This window comes from Berghia stephanieae, chromosome 14 (genome assembly GCF_034508935.2).
Source record: "Berghia stephanieae isolate SIO BIC M18660-M18661 chromosome 14, UCSD_Bste_1.3, whole genome shotgun sequence".
Classification (NCBI taxonomy): domain Eukaryota; kingdom Metazoa; phylum Mollusca; class Gastropoda; order Nudibranchia; family Aeolidiidae; genus Berghia; species Berghia stephanieae.
Window position 1 is genome coordinate 2269082 of NC_088373.1, and position 17813 is coordinate 2286894.

Sequence of the window (17813 nt, forward strand, 5' to 3'; positions counted from 1 at the left end):
ACCTAGTAATCTCATTCCAAGACAAAAACAGAAAGCATGATGGAAAACAGATACTGGGGGATAGACAGAAGACACACTAAGTGCCTCCCTGTCCACTATGGGAGGTCAGGAACCCCACCCAGTCAGACCTGTAATATGTGTAAGTCGTTGAAGTTAATATTCCAGGGGGATAGAAGACACAGTAAGTGCCTCCCTGCCCACCATGGGAGGATAGGAACCCCACCCAATGTCAGACCTGTTAATATGTGCCCGTTGTTGAAGTTAATACTCCACTGAAAATAAATACCTTCCCGCACTTCATGCCATCTGGGGCGGTGTGGTTTGTCCAATGAAAGTTGGTTCCCACCACACTGGTCACACACATCAAATTAGAACACAGCTCATCGCCGTAGCTGCTGTAGTGGAGCCTGGCCATCGAGGAGTGGTTGCCGACCAAATCACGGCATACGTCATCGGCTGTGCCTGGCTCTGGCAGGAGGAGGGAGAGAGGAGGAAGAGGAGGGTTGAAACAATAATAATATTATTGATGCTATGCGTTTTGGTAACAAATTCACAACATCCGCCAGCCGGATATAGATAGAACGAAGTTGACGTCACTCAAGCCTTTGTTATTCGGATAATCGCAACTTTCGGTTAATCGCACAGTTTCCCTATAAATGGAATTACTTCTATATAACAGTCACTGGTCAATCACAACAAATGTTCGACCCAAAGAAGTTGCAATTTCAAGAAATCAATATACGCAAGCACGCACGCATGCACGTCATCAATCCATCCATCCAACCGTCCATCCATCCATCCATCCATGCATCCATCCATCCATGCATCCATGCATTCATGCATCCATCCATCCATCCATCCATCCATCCATCCATCCATCCATCCATCCATCCATCCATCCATCCATCCATGCATCCATCCATCCATCCATCCATCCATCCATCCATGCATCGATCCATCCATCCATGCATCCATCCATCCACCCATCCATGCATTCATGCATCCATCCATCCATCCATCCATCCATCCATCCATCCATGCATCCATCCATCCATGCATCCATCCATCCATGCATCCATCCATCCATCCATCCATGCATCCATCCATCCATGCATCCATCCATCCATGCATCCATCCATCCATCCATCCATGCATCCATCCATCCATCCATCCATCCATCCATCCATCCATCCATGCATCCATCCATCCATGCATCCATCCATCCATCCATCCAAACATCCATGCATTCATGCATCCATCCATCCATCCAGACATGCATCCATCCATCCAAACATCCATCTATTCATCCATCCATCCATCCATCCAAACATCCATCCATTCATCCATCCATCCATCCATCCAAACATCCATCCATTCATCCATCCATCCATCCACCCATTCATACATCCATCCATCCATCCACCCATCCATCCATCCATCCATCCATCCATCTAACCATCCATCCATCCATCCATCCATCCATGCATACATATATATTCTTTAACTACAGCTAATGGAATAGATTTTAATTATTTTAGTTATAATATAATATAATTGTATACCATGGCACGATCCGCAACAAATGGATTTCCAACCTTGACCCGAGCATCCATTATGTCCGATGTAATCGTCACAAGTGGTCTGCCACATCCCTCCTAGCCAGGGCTGGTCTCCATACGGACAGGTGTCCAACAAGTTAGGGTCTCCAGTCACAGTCCAAAGGCACCTTCCTCTCATGCACCGCTTGTTCTAAGAAATGGATGATAACAATAATTATTATATCATTTTATTATTATTATTATCATCATTACTATCAGTATTATTATTATCATTATTACCACTATTTTAATTACTTTTATCGACTATTACAAGAGCTGTAACCTAACAATAATTGCTTATTTGCACACTAAAGATTATTATTATTATTATAATTATTATTAATATATTATTATTATTATTATTATTATTATTATTATTATTATTATTATTATTGTTGTTATTATTATTATTATTGTTATTGTTGTTATTATTATTATTATTATTATTATTATTATTATTATTATTATTATTATTATTATTATTATTATTATTATTATTATATCACACAACAGGATATCAATAGAATAGAAAAGTTGTGACGTCACATTTTCTACACTTCCGGTTCCAAAAATCCTTGCAAGTGTATATTATTATATATCCATTCCTTTGGAGGAATACAAATGAGTAGCTTACTTATCGAATTATAAGGTAGCACATGTTCTACACTTCCGGTTCCAAAATCCTTTCAAGTGTATATTATTATATATCCATTCCTTTGGAGGAATACTAATGAATAGCTTACTTATCGAATCATAAAGTAGCACATGTTCTACACTTCCGGTTCCAAAATCCTTTCAAGTGTATATTATTATATATCCATTCCTTTGGAGGAATACTAATGAATAGCTTACTTATCGAATTATAAAGTATCACATTTTCTACACTTCCGGTTCCAAAAATCCTTGCAAGTGTATATTATTATATATCCATTCCTTTGGAGGAATACAAATGAGTAGCTTACTTATCGAATTATAAGGTAGCAGGATGTATAGGCATATTCTAATGATAACAGGATGTAACAGAGTGAGAATGGATGATCTTTATTGATGACCAGCATAATATACTATAGACCAGAAAATAAGATGCGATCCCTCTGAAACAAGAAGATCATTTACAATTTACACAAGGGATATGTATTCAGTCCTCCAGATAAATGGTCTTACACTTCCAATGGATTGGAACCAGTTTATTTTGACATCGCACTTTAGTTCCCTATTAATCAAAAATTATCCTGATCAAATATTTCACAATTACGCCATAGAAGCTATCATGAGGGTGACTAAATAAACGACCCCCCCCCCCCAAAAAAAAAAAAAACAAATAAGAAACAAATGAAAAAAACAAACAAAAAACAAAAAACAAAGATAAAACACACTAATTCCCCCTTCCAATAATACAAATTTATGTTCTCAAAAGTTCCAATAACTCAATAAAAAGTAGTGATCTCTCTCGTAGCCATCGTTAACATATTATAGCCTGACACTAGAACCATGGCCTTCGTAAAGTTATGGCCTGACACTGACCAAAAAATGACGTCAAAATGCCAGTCTTTTGCCACAAAAGAAAACAAATCGTGAGTTGTATTCAATAGTTCAACCAATGAAAAAACTTGTTTCCATGAGCTCTACTAACGACAACTCACTAGACGGTGCAAATACCAAATAATGACGTCAAACTGCCAGTCCTTTTGGATTTCAGTGTCAGGCTATAACATAACGATGGCTACGGTGTCAGGCTATAACTTAAACGGTGTCAGGCTATAACTTAACGATGGCTACGGTGTCAGGCTATAACTTAAACGGTGTCAGGCTATAACTTAACGATGGCTACGGTGTCAGGCTATAACTTAAACGGTGTCAGGCTATAACTTAACGATGGCTACGGTGTCAGGCTATAACTTAACGATGGCTACGTCTGTCTCCTACCCTTCCACACTTCATTCCATTGGGAGTAGTATGTGTTCTCCAGTAAAACTGGTTCCCCGCAACACTTGTCAGGCACGCTAGGTGTGTACACAGTTCATCACCATAGCCACTGTAGTAACTTCTCGCCAACGAAGAGCTATTTCCTTCCAAACCTTTACACACTTCATCGGCTGTTCCGGGGTCTTTGAAAGGATAAAGCAATGATACATTATAAATTCATTTGAAATCTCAGTGAATCTAAGACATATTTTATTTCTTTTTATACTCCGATACAAAAAATAAAAACACTCTAAAATCTCACTCACTCCCTCACAAAATCCTCTCCGGGCCTGCTGGCACTTGAGGCGATGCAAGGGATCTGCACCTGGTCCTGTCAGCAGTTATTCTTGAGGCCATCTCGAGGGACAGACAGACCTCTCTGTTTTAGGTCCCTCTCTACGGTACGTCTCTAAGGAGACTTGAAGACTCTAATATCTAGAGGTGCTTAAATGAGCGTATAATAAAAATAATAATCGTAAAAAATTCTATACAGTGCAATAGAACAAATGCATTCATCCAAAGGACACAGGTTCAAATACCGCTGAATTAGGAGGCAACGTAAACATAATCGTAAACAAACAAGGAATAAAAGTAAACAGTTGGTGTGTTATTTAGAGTGAGAAAAATAAATAGATGATAATGGTTGGTCCATTAAATTTTCTCTATTTTTCTATTGCTTTCAAATTTTCTTTCTTTCATATGGATTAAACACAAAGCATCTAAATTAGGGTGCTCCACAAGTATTATAAAAAAGTAAACACAATAATTACATTGTACATCTCACAAACCACAATACTGCACGTGAGCACATCTTGTTTACATATAATTAAAATATCAAAAACAATTGAATTGTGTGTTTCTGCCATATTTTGTCTTAGTTTTATGTCTTAAATTAATTTAACCCTCTTCTTTTACCACCTATAAAAAATTGTCACATTTGTACGATATAAATCGACAATTTTACCATTCTAATATATTTCGCATTCGTATCTATATCACAAAACTTAAAGAAAAGTTTTCGCCATAGCTACAAAAACGCGACACTGTATTTTAGAGCTTATTTAGTTGAACAATATTACGTATAGATAGAACGAATATGAAGTCACTCAGGCCTTTGTTATTGTTTTTTTTTGTTTTTTTTTTGTTTTGTTTTTTTTGCCACCTATGTTTGTGAGTTATTCTCACTCAACTGTATTAACCAGACTATAATAGTTCATGGTTACACAGAGTTTTGTGTGTTGGTCCGTTATACTTCCGGATGGCAATGTTGTGAGCTGCTTAGGCAAGCGCATGCTATCTATAGTATGTACTCGTTGCTTTTCTTTTGAGTGAAGAAGATTCTATTTTGTTATTGGGTCGTTTGATGTTTCAAGGACAATTCCGAAAAACAGCTGGTAAGTATAGAGTTGTTTTTGTTTTTGTTTTTAAGTGTAATTGTTGCTGCTTGAAGAAATAATAACGTTCATTTGATCTGTTTTTGTAATTAAATTGAATCTTACATTCAACTTCACGTTATTATTTATTTTTGTTTTTAAGGATTTTAAGGCCCTTGCAACACATTAAGGTCAAATCAGCGCCAGTAAAAAGGAAGAAAATGGGATAGTAAAAAGTTCTAGAATTACAATTAACGCACCCAAGAAAAGGTAAACCAAAGGGAAATTGGTTCAAATAGGAAACAGGTGTAGATTCTAAGAGTACACTATCAAAGTAGTTAGTTTGAGATCACCTAAAAGTCTCATCTAGACACAAGCACAGGTACCCAAAAGAGGAATACACTCAAATGTTCGCAAATCATATAATATAATATGTAAACAAAAAACAATACAGTGCATAACAGAGAGATGATTTACAAGGAAAAAAATATCATCTCCCAAATCTAACAATACATTTGACTGTTTCCCTCTCAGCCAGGGTATCCGGCCAGGACCAGGACAAAACCAAGTAATCTCATCCCAAGACAAAGACAGAAAGCAAGTTGGAAAACAGATATAGGGTGATAGAAGACACAGTAAGTACCTCCCTGCCCACTATGGGAGGTCAGGAACCCCACCCAGAAGTAGAGAGTTAAAGGAGTCAAAGATTTCCTTACCGTTACAAGAACCGCAGCACATATTCTTCCACACGCCGGTGCAGCCATTCTGCCGGATGTAAGCCTCACATGTTGTGTTTAGAGCTCCGTCCAGCCACGGTTGGTCTCCGTACGGACACGAGTCCGACACGTCAGGATCTCCAACCTTACTGTATACACACAGTCCATTGTTACATCTTTTATTCTGGAAGAAAAACAAGGAAGTGAGAGAGAGAGAGTAGGGAGAAAAGAGAGAGAGAGAGAGAGAGAGAGAGAGTAGAGAGAAAAGAGAGAGAGAGAGTAGAGAGAAAAGAGAGAGAGAGAGAGCCGAGAGAGAGAGAGAGAGAGTAGGGAGAAGAGAGAGAGAGAAGGGAGAAGAGAGAGAGAGAGGAGAGAGAGAGAAGAGAGAGAGACAAAGAGATAGATAGATAGATAGAGATAGGTAGAAAGAGAGAGAGAGAGAGAGAGAGAGAGAGAGAGAGAGAGAGAGAGAGAGAGAGAGAGGGGGGAATTAACTTTACTGTATCGCCATTGTTCCGATAGGTTTGAACCAGTTATTAAGTTATTATGCGTTATTACGAGGGAAGTGACGTCACGACTGTTGAAGCCTATCCTCAGGCTTTTTGGAGCAGTCGTTGGTCAGTATTTTCTCCTAACGACGAGAAGGTTGGAAAATAGGCTTCAACAGTCGTGACGTCACTTCCCTCGTAATGACGCATAGTAACTTAATAACTGGTTCTAAACTATCGCCCTTATAAAATACTTCTCCGGCGAGCATAAAAGTGTGTCCCGAGGAGAAAATCATTATAAATCTGATCAGGTTTTGACTTTTATACATTCTGATCACATGGCATGTAAAAAAGTTCTAGCCAGCATGAAGATTAAAAAGTACCGATTTTCTATGTTTAGAACCAATCTGCTCGTTGCTGGGCGGACGTGACATCAGATTATTGAATCCTATTCTGTATGTTGGTTCCCCTGTCAGACTTGCTGTTCCACAGGGGTACTGACTTGTAGTTCCCACCTTGAAGTTAGTATGGAGGTGCTGGTTTAAGCTATGATGACCAGTTCGCATCCTAAGGTACGAGGCTTCAAAGTATTTGGGCCTATATTCTTGGGGAAGTGAACGGCTATTGATTTTGAATGTTTAAAAGTTAACAAAGGCAATGCCAGGCTATAAGTTTATAAAGGTTACGGTTGGGCATAACTAAAGGGAAGGATCAGTGACAAACACATTCCTTTCATATTTGCTGTATTAATAAAATTGAGCTTTTATATAGCGCAATATCCCCTAAACGCGCTCAAAGCGCTTCACAATGGATCACTGACCAATAGCAACATTTAACTTGTAGGACGGGACATGACGCCTGTTAGTCGATGTTACATTTTTTTTTCGGACAGAGACAACGGCCAGGTACTCATTTTACACCTGATTACGGCGACAGAATGTGATGTGAGTAAAGAGTCTTCTCCAAGGACTCAACTATGCGCCGGACGAGGCTCGAACCCAGGACCCTCCGATCCGACCGCGAGTGTCATATCACAAGACCACAGAGCCGTACAACTTACTACTTACCTTCCCACACTTCATACCATTTGGTGCTGTGTGATTATTTGCCCGATTGTCATTTCTCAAACAAACCAAGTTGGAGCAAAGTTCGTTGCCATAGCTACTGTAGTACCCTCTAGCCAACGCCGAGTGTGTCCCTTCCAGTCTTGTACACACCTCATCAGATGTTCCAGGGTCATAGCCTTTAACATCAAAATATTGTAGGTTGAATGATAAAGTACGAATAGTTGATTTATTTATTTTTCTAACTCTCTCTTTTCCAGTCATTTTCTGAATTTTCCCCAAAACTTCACACCCAACCTATACAAAAAATAGATATATTTTGTTTGTTTTCGTTTTTAAGGGTTTTACGGCGCTTGCAACACATTAAGGTCATATCAGCGCCAGCAAAAAGGAAGAAAATGGATTAGTAAAAAGTTCTAGAATTACAATAAAGCATCCAAGAAAAGGGAAGACAAAGGGGAATTGGTTCAAATAAGAAACAGGTGTAGATTCCAAAAGCACACTATCAAAGTACTTAGTTTGAGATCACTAAAAGTCTCATCCTGAAACAAGCACAGGTCCCCGCTAAGAGGAACACACTCAAATGTTTTACAAATCATATATAAAATAAAGAAAGCATAATACAGTGCATGACAGTGAGATGATTTACAATGAAAAAAACATAATCTCCCAAAACTAACCATACATTCGACTGTTTCCTTCTCAGCCAGGGAATCTGGCCAGGACCAGGACAAAACCAAGTAATCTCATTCCAAGACAAAGACAGAAAGCATGTTGGAAACAGATATAAGGGGATAGAAGACACAGTATGTACCCCCCTGCCCACTATGGGAGGTCAGGAACCCCGCCCAGGATAGATATATTTCACTCAAATACAAAAGAGTAGAGTTATAGGTTTGAATGACTGGTGTGCGAACCGATGAAAATGTGTGCGAAGCGATGAATACATAAGGAAAAGTGTGCGGAGCGATGAACACAAGGGTATTTTGGTGGGAAGAAAAAACTGTAATATGACTAGTTATAAATAACTGAAGTAAAAAGTAATCGCATTCAGAATAAAGACTAATTAACGGGCTTCATAACAGTATGTGCAGATTTGTCAACTTCCCTATGGAGCTCCCGCCTACTGTCATTCTAATTCAGTCATGTCTGCAGATCGGGATTTGGCCCAATATGTCGCGAGTTGTGCGAAGCTTGTACGATTACTCTAGTTCTCGCTATGCATATTTTTTCCTTCAACATGAGCATTTCAACACAGTGTTAATATACTTTAACTATAGCAAAAAAAATTTGTTCGAATATTATGATGTACAGAAGCAATCAGAATAAGAAACTTGTCGGTTGCATCGTAACGAATGTGACGATTTTTCTATGGGTGATAAGGAAGTGTTAAAGGCTTGCAACACACTTAGGTCATTTCGGCGCCAGTAAAAAAAGGAAATTATAGGATAGTGAAAAAATTCAAAAGTGCTTTTATAGAGCGCTATATCCACTAAAAGTGCTCAAAGCGCTTTACAAGAGGTCCTTGGCCAAACAGCAACACTAAATATGTAGGAAGAGACATGACGCCTGTTAGGCGATATTACAATTTTTCGGACAGAGCCAAGCTATTAACGGTCATGTACTAATTTTACACCTGAATATGATGAGAAAATGTGAGTAAAAAGCCTTTTCCAAGGACTCAACTATGTGCCGAGCGAGGCTCGAGCCCAGGACCTTCCGATCAGAAAGCGAGTGTTATACAACTAGACCACATCGCCGTACCCTTGTGTAACCGCTGATGCAAAAGCAAAACTTTACCCTAGTATCACATATTTCACTATAATAATATATTCAATGTTCTATATCTTGAGTACCTCAAAATATTACCGTTCTGTGAAGGAAGGTGACATGTTATATTCAGACAGACAAATCACGAAATACTCGCAAAAAGCACATAATTTACCCACCACCTCTAAACGGTATGATGTCGGGATGGACAAGGTCATGGAATTCGATATCATAGCCACTTTTAGGTAACTTGGGGTTGATTTCAATTCATCAAGGTAGAGAATATATATATATATATATATATATATATATATATATATATATATATATATATATATATATATATATATGACCCTTCACCTCAAAATGGTGTTAAGTCGGGATTGGTTCAGATGTTGAAAACTGAATTTATAGCCAGAAATATCAGACTTGTGTTGAGTTTGTATGTTTTATTGAGGAGAATGGATACCATATTTCAGGGTGCTGATGCCAACAATTTATATTTTTGACCATTTTAACATTTAATTCGGCTTTTAAGCATAAACGGCTCGTTCCGACATAATATCGTTTCGCGACAATGGGTAACATAATAGATAGCACTTCTTGTATTGCAAACAATCTGAAGTTCATATTTCTCATCATTTTGTTTCTAAATCCACACGAAGAGTGGTTTTGAAAAACTCCCTAAACCCGTTTTTCCCACTTTGAGATTTTGAGGATTATGTCCCCTACAATTTCTCATTCGGTCTATGATTTTATCATACTAGTAAAAAGCCCGCAATTTCACGGGGAAAGAACTATTTTCATTCGATATTGCCAGAATCATTTTCTTGATTAGCTTGATTACAGTTAGATGCACATTTTAATCGATGTGCTGTCGTCGCTGCCATGCTTTATTCGGCATGATTTTAGTTTATCAGTCAGTAGATATCAATAACAATAAGTCGCAAGTCTTTACCACGCTTTACTTGGGAGTGCTTTGCACTACCTTCAATACTTCACAAATTAAAATGGCGGCCGAGAATCAAAACAATGGTCAAATAAGGAAATTTTAAACTTTCACAAATCTATCAAGGTTTGTTCTAGAGTTTTTAAAACGCTTTTATATGATGACAAATTGAATAAATAAACGCCTGACAAAAGATCAACGGTGAAAATACAAATTGAATGAATACTGTGGATGTAGGAGCTTTCAGAATGCCTCCCCTTTACTTATGTGAGGTCAAATGAAAATCTGAAGCGGACGCGAAAAATATCAAGTCCCCGAATTGTCTACTTTTGGTTTGTTCGGGCTAGACAGAACCAATTGACAGTTTGCTGAAACATTTAACTAAATATTTCCCAGGGCAACAATTATCACATCGATGGCATAAAAACGACAGTAATATCAGCAGTAATATTAGTTGATGTTGTTAATTGGTGAAACTTGTTTTAAATTTCTGTAAATCCGAATACCGTCATGTGATCAAGTGAATTATATCACTATGAATGCCACGATTTGCTGAAAAATGCCAATCTGACAGTTCCTAGCAAACACACTTGCTCAGGAATTTCTCTACTTGATGGACACCCTCCCCCCCCCCCTTTTTTTTTCTTCCAAGCAACCACATTCCAAAACACACACACACACACATGTATACCGCACACACACATACACACACACGCACACATATAAACATACACGCAATGAGTACACACTACTACATAACAACACTGATCACCGCTAAATCAACACAACGGAAGTAAGGACTCTACTGGACAGATAGAGTTGATGGTGTGGCCATGAGATGTTAGTGTCTTCGGTAAATTTTTTATGATATCTGTTTGACTTAACGAACTTTCAAACTGACTTTAAATTATAAAAGGAAATCAAGTGATCAGTTTATCTATCTGTAAAAAATACATTTCTATTTGTCAAATCTTTCAGTAGAGTTGTGCGCCGTATCAATTTTTTTATTGACTCAAATAAGCACAATGTTCTCCACAAGGCTATATTTTTTAAAGAAAGGATTCAAACTTCAAATTCAACAAGTCTAGGAACATTCTTGTGTCATTTGATGCTTTGATGCAACATTTATGCTTCAAATTATCTCATGGATGGAAAATCTCAAAAAGTAGAAAAATCGAATTAACGAGTTTTGGAAAACCAGCCTTCCATTCATCCCGACATTATACTGTGTTGAGACGATGGGTCACATATACATTTTCACACATAGAAAACTTACACGTCTGGCAACACGTCTGACGATGTTGGTTGCATTCCGAAAGGGTGATTTGTGAACACGTCCTCTGGGTATCTCCACTAAGTTTTGGCGAGTCTCCGAAGGGACATTTATCGTTGACATAGGGACTTCCGGTAGAGGACTCAACACATCTGCCTTGAATGCATTGCTTGTTCTGATCAGGAGGAATATATAAGTAACAATAGGAAACGAAATGGACGCTTATAGGGAATAAGATTAGCAGAAGAGTAGCGTCCCTTGATTGGACGTCACCCATAGTCTGTGACGTCACCGGCGGAAAAGTTATTAGAGAGAGAACGTCATGTTGGTTGTGCGCATGCGTCTCTCGTCCTCGCTTCCGCTATAGGTGACGTCCAATCAAGGGACGCTACTCTTCCGCTAATCCCATTTCCTATATTTAATCAACGAAGATACGGTAGATAATGTGAACGTTTTGAGTTTCCCATGCTCGTTGTGTTATTGGGCAAGACTAAATAACTCGTTTAATAAATACAAAAAGATGAAAGAATCATATATTCACCATAATTTGTATCTTTCTCCTTCTGCTCAAATGGAACTTTGACCTAGTCTAAAACTAAAAACGTTGGATTTGTATTCATGCGCACCAAAAGATTATTTATAAATGCGAACCAGCTGTCTTTTACACTATATTTGACACCTATAAAATGTGCGAAAATATTCTGACATTTTTTTTATTCAACACGTTCAAAGCATTATTCAACGACTACTTATTTACTAAAAAATGATAGGGTTTTCCAATGAGAGGGCTGGAATAATATAGGGAATGAGATTAGTGGAAGAGTAGCGTCCCTTGATTGGACGTCACCGGAAAATTATTAGAGAGAGAACGTCATGATGGTTGTGCTCATGCGTCTCTCGTCCTCGCTTCCGGTGAAAGCGGCATGAGACACCTCACCGAAAGCGAGGACGAGAGAGAGACGCATGCATAAAACCATTTTGACGTTCTCTCTGTAAGGTGACGTCAATCAAGGGACGCTACTCTTCCGCTAATCTAATTCCTTATACGACTCTTTCTTTCCCTTCTGCCTTTTGGAAATCCCTGACGTGTGTCCAATTCCTACACGAGCTTGCGAGTGAGCGTTGAGAACAAACTTTGAATTCAAAAACGCAAGAGTGTAAGAAATCATCAATTTTAACCATCAATCAAAGGTGATGCTCTCAACCGTGGAGACGTGGCATTCATTATGGCAATAAATCATCTCTCTGTAATGTATTGTTAGTTATGTTTTCTGTTTGGATGTATTCTGTCAGCATTTGAGTGTATTTGTGACCCATCGTCTCGAAACGGTATTATGTCGGATCAAACCAGATGCTTAAAAGCCGAATTAAATGTTAAACTGGTCAAAAATATAAATTGTTGGCATTAGCACCCTAGGATACCCTGCAAAATGCGGGAAAAGCTGAAAGAAGAAGAAGAAGATTGAATAACAACGTATTGTGATCTTTTTCGGAGTATAGTATTACCTTTCCACAATTTAGACCTTGAGGAGTATGGATGAATTGCCAGAATGTACTCCGTCCAGAAGTCGACGTTACACAGGCGAGTTGTAAGCACGCTTCGTCCCCATAGGATTTGTACTCTTCCCTGGCGATGTAGGAGTGCGGTCCATGCACACGCCGACAGAAGTCATCAGGTGCAAGCAGGGTTCCATACCTGGGTCCTGGGTGAAATCAATATAGATAATAAGATTGAGGAAATTGCAAAGAGTAGAGCGAGGAGATTGCTTTGGGTGCGATGCCAGAGTCGGATATACGGATGAATAGATAGATGTGTTGATTGATATATATAGATAGATAGGTGGATAGGATGATATATATATATATATATATATATATATATATATATATATATATATATATATATATTGATAGACGTATAAACATTATATAGATAGAAAGATAGATAGAGATAGATAGATAGATAAATTAATATATAGATAGATTGAAAAAAATGAGTTTTTATATAGCGCAATATCCACTAAATGTGCTCAAAGCACTTTACAAGGGGTCTTTGGGCAACCGCAACACTTAACATTTAGGACGAGATATGACGGCTGTTAGGCGATATTACAATTTTTGTAACAGACAGCGCTGTTAACGCCCAGATATTCATTTTACACCTGAATACGGTGAGTGAATGTGAGTAAATAGCATTTTCCAAGGACTAAACTATGCGCCGAGTGAGGCTCGAACCCAGGACCTTCGATGCATGAAAGCACGAAAGCGAGTGTCAATCCACTAGACCACATAGCGCACATATTCGTAGTGCTAGGAAGATCTGCTTACCGGAAATGTCCGAAGATCTTGACCATGACGTCATGCAATTGTTATTATTGTTAGTCAAGGTCTCCAGTTTTAGATAGATAGCTTTGGCCGTGCACGAGGAGTAGGAAAAGTGATTTGGCGAGGTCGGGATGGTGTACGTGTTCATCAGCTTGCCAGATTTGGAGTTGCATTCCAAAGCATCGTGTGTGCCATCGTGGTTTGCTCCGAGAATGTGTCCTGTAGAAGACAAGGAAAGTATAATTACTCAAAACTCGTTATTGTCGGTTCCTAACTCATTGGAAGTGTGTATCTCACCAGTCCTTCGGAGGACTAATAATGAATAGGGTTCATACTGAATCATAAAGAGGAATAACTGTGACCCATCGTCTCAAAACTGCATTATGTCGGAACGAACCAAATGCTTAGAAGCCGAATTTAAAGTTAAAACTGGTCAAAAATATAAATTGTTGGCATTAGCACCCTAGAATATGGTATCCATTCTCCTCAATAAAACATACAAACTCAACACAAGTCTGATATTTCTGGCTATAAATTCAATTTTCAACATCTTAACCATCCCGACTTAATGCCGTTTTGTGGCAAAGGGTCACATTTAGCAGGACGTATGGGCAGATTCAAAGGATTACAGGACGTAAATGAGCAAGGATGGATGATCTTCATTGATGACCAGCTTATATTTAGACTAGAAAAAAAAGGTGCCGTCATGCTGAAGCTAGAAGATAAATTACACAAGGTATGTATACGATTCTCAGTAAGAGAGTGGTTTTACACTTCCAATGAGATTAGAACCGGTTTTTTTTTTAAATCAAAACTTTTTTTCCCCCTTTTGACGTCAATCAGATAATATTTGTCTTTGTTTTTTCAGACAGCAATTTAGATGATTAGTTCTCACTAATAAATTATTTTTAATCGGACTATATTCGTTCAAGATTACACACAGTTTTATATGTTGGTACATTATAGATAGAAGGAACTTGACGTCACTCAGCTCTTTCTATTTGTTTTTAGACAGCCATTTGAATTATTTGTTCTCACTAAATTGTATCAATCAGATTATAGATTTCAAGGTTACACAAAAAATTGTGTGTTGGTACGTTATATCCGGCTGGCGGATATTGTGAGTATTTTCCTAAACGCATAGTATCAACACCGACGTGCACTTGTTTGCAGGTCTGATAACCCAATTCATTATGGGCTCATCATTGTTGTAATATAAATCTCCAAAAAAAAAAAAAATGACGCAAAATATTGTCCATTACAACAATGTTTAACTAGGCCCATAAGTCGGTTAAATGTCAGACCTGCATATATGTACACGTCGTGATCAACTCTTTTTCTTCCTTCCTTACCGATTTCATGGGCGGTAGCAAGCACATCATCGTACGTGGCTTTTAGTTCTACGACCCCCAAAGCTTTTGCAGAACAAACCGTCGAGATGTAACTGTATCCATACGCATGGTCAGCGATCTGAGATTGCATCAAGTTGTAACTGAAAAAAAAGAATCCACTAAACGTGCTCAAAACGCTTTACAAGGGGTCCCTAACCAATAGCAACACGTAAGATGTAGATGTAGTTAGGGCTAGTAAAATTTTTCGTTTCTGCAAGCATGTGTTCAAAGTTTCCTCTTTCTAATGGGCATGATCTATATTAACTTTCCATGTGCTCGAGGTCATTGGTCACATTGCAAGGTGTGCTCAAAATGACCTACATAGTGAAAAGTGTCCACAGTTTAAGAAATATCCAACGTTACAAGTGGCCATTTTGCACAGCATGACTCATGGGTATGTTTACAATACATTGAGAAATGCCCAATCGTTGACCAGCAACTAATCATGTGATCGATGACAAGGTTGGACGAAAACATACATATAAATCGCTCCCATTAGTGTGGCGTATTTGTTGTCTCGTGCTATGAAAAAAACTCTGAGCTTTTATATAGGGCAATATCCACTAAACGTGCTCTAAGCGATTTACAAGGTTGCCCAGCCAACAGCAACACCCAACAAGTATCAGTTTATTTAGTTTGAGATCACCTAAATGTCTCATCCGGACAAAAGCACAGGTCCCTACTACGAGGAACACACTCAAATGTTTACAAATAATACACATGTAAAAAAAAAAATAATTCAGTACATAACAGAGAGATGATTTACAAGACAAAAAATATAATCTACCAAAACTATATATTTGACTGTTTCCCTCCCAACATGGGTATCCGGCCGGGGCCATAACAAAACCAAGTAATCTATTCTAAGACAAAGACAGAAAGCATGTTGGGAAGCAGATAATATAAAGGGATAGAAGACCTAGTAAGCGCCTCCCTGCTCACTATGGGAGGTCAGGAGCCCGATCCAAGAGGGGCAAAATTTACTCCTAAACTAACTCAATCCTAGAGATTTTTGATACTTTTCAAAATTGGAAAAAATGCATTAAAATGAAAATGTACATAGATCGTTTTATTCAACTACCATTAGGCCAAACATGTAAAAACTAAAAACATTAGCTTTGATATTACACCTATAATTTGTCTCATAAAAATGCAATAAATAGGCATGGGGTAAAAGTAACCCCGGGTAAACTACGGGTATAGTCGATGTTAGGGTTGAGTGAGTTAAAACTTAGGCTTTTTGCTAACACTTCAAAATGCGTCACATGAGTACACAGCGTCGTCTTCAGAAAAATGATAATATCGCTTGATTGGCGTAATGTCTCGGCCCTACGCCGGGACCATTTGTAAGGAGCTTTTAGCACATTTGGTTGACATCGCGCTTCATGAAAGCTGTTTTGTTTTGTTGTTTTTTTACTTACCCAGTGTACAAGATGGCTAAATCGAACTGGTCCTTTGCATGGTTTGTAATCATCCACGCTTCAAATTGTTCAAGGGATTTCCAGTTGATTACCTGTTTCAAAATATGAGGAAAACACAAAAGAAAACATAATTTTTAAAGATGAATAAAACAGCTTTAAAAAAAAAGGATCAAAACACGGAACGTTTCAGGCTCAAAACCATTCTTCAGCACAACAACACCAAAAATAACCCAGTTAAAACATAAATACATTACTAAATTTTTTTTTATTTAAAAAGTGAGCTTGTATTGAGCGCAATATCCACTAAACGTGCTCAAAAGCGCTTTACAAGGGGCCCCTAGCCAACAGCAACATTTAACATGTAGGACGAGACATGACGCCTGTTAGGCGATATTACATTTTAAAATACAACAAAAATAATAAAATAGATCCCCGACGAAATATTTCCTACGTCCTCTCTGTTGAAGAAAAATCTTCATGGACGTCCCAGGTTTGAGAGTTGTTTTTTGTTTTTTTTAGGAAAATGAGGGTCATTTTGATTCATCTATATTTGAATACCAAGTTTTCTGGTAAATATATTTATACACACGCATACACACACACAGACACACACACACACACACAAATATATATATATATATATATATATATATATATATATATGTATATTGAAGATTGTCTCTCTCTCTCTCTCTCTCTCTCTATATATATATATATATATATATATATATATATATATATATATATATATATATATATATATATATATATATATATATATATATATATATATACAGATATCTCATTATCTTTCTCTATCTTTCCAATCCTGCTGTTATCCTTTTAGATAAGTACACCAATTACCTAACAACGTTAAATAAATCACAGGGTATACATTCGTATAAACACAGCGTTAAAACATGGTGTCATTTGTCAATGCTGGCGGGTGGGGGGGGGGGGGGGGGGGGGGGGGCAGGGATAAGGATTAATTGGTCTAGCCAGGTCACTTAGAGTTCGCGTATGTAAAATGTGACCCATCGTCTCAAAACGGTATTATGTCGGAACGAAACATATGCTTAAGAGCCGAATTAAATGTTAAACTGGTCAAAAATATAAATTGTTGGCATTAGCAACCTAAAATATGGTATCCATTCTCCTCAATAAAACATACAAACTCAACACAAGTCTGATATTTCTGGCTATAAATTCAATTTTCAACATCTTAACCATCCCGACTTAATACCGTTTTGAGGCGAAGGGTCACAAATAATGGCAACACAAATCAGCTTCCTTGTTGGTTTTTGTTTAAATTTTCTTGCACTATAAAGCCAGGTGGCGTGATGATCCCTTCTGTTTCTACTATAATTCTCTTATAGATAGTATGCGCTTGGCAAAGAAGCTCATAACATTGCCATAGGGAGTATAACGGACCAACACACAAACCTGTGTTTATCCATGAACGTTTATAGTCGGGTTAATA

General features: G+C 37.9%; 1 protein-coding gene across 2 annotated transcripts in view; it reads right to left on the bottom strand.

Moving 5' to 3' along the window:
* LOC144959492 (uncharacterized) overlaps window positions 1-17813 on the bottom strand; it is a 58950-nt gene that overhangs the window by 14732 nt on the left and 26405 nt on the right. For both annotated transcript variants that reach the window (XM_078892106.1, XM_078892107.1), the window contains exons 4-13: window positions 16334-16425; window positions 14874-15013; window positions 13525-13740; window positions 12703-12899; window positions 11200-11371; window positions 7208-7383; window positions 5653-5836; window positions 3525-3706; window positions 1563-1749; window positions 287-468 (exon numbers count right to left, since the gene is read on the bottom strand). In XM_078892106.1, the coding sequence (XP_078748232.1) occupies window positions 287-468; window positions 1563-1749; window positions 3525-3706; window positions 5653-5836; window positions 7208-7383; window positions 11200-11371; window positions 12703-12899; window positions 13525-13740; window positions 14874-15013; window positions 16334-16425 (1728 nt within the window). The remainder of the gene's footprint in view (window positions 1-286; window positions 469-1562; window positions 1750-3524; window positions 3707-5652; window positions 5837-7207; window positions 7384-11199; window positions 11372-12702; window positions 12900-13524; window positions 13741-14873; window positions 15014-16333; window positions 16426-17813) is intronic.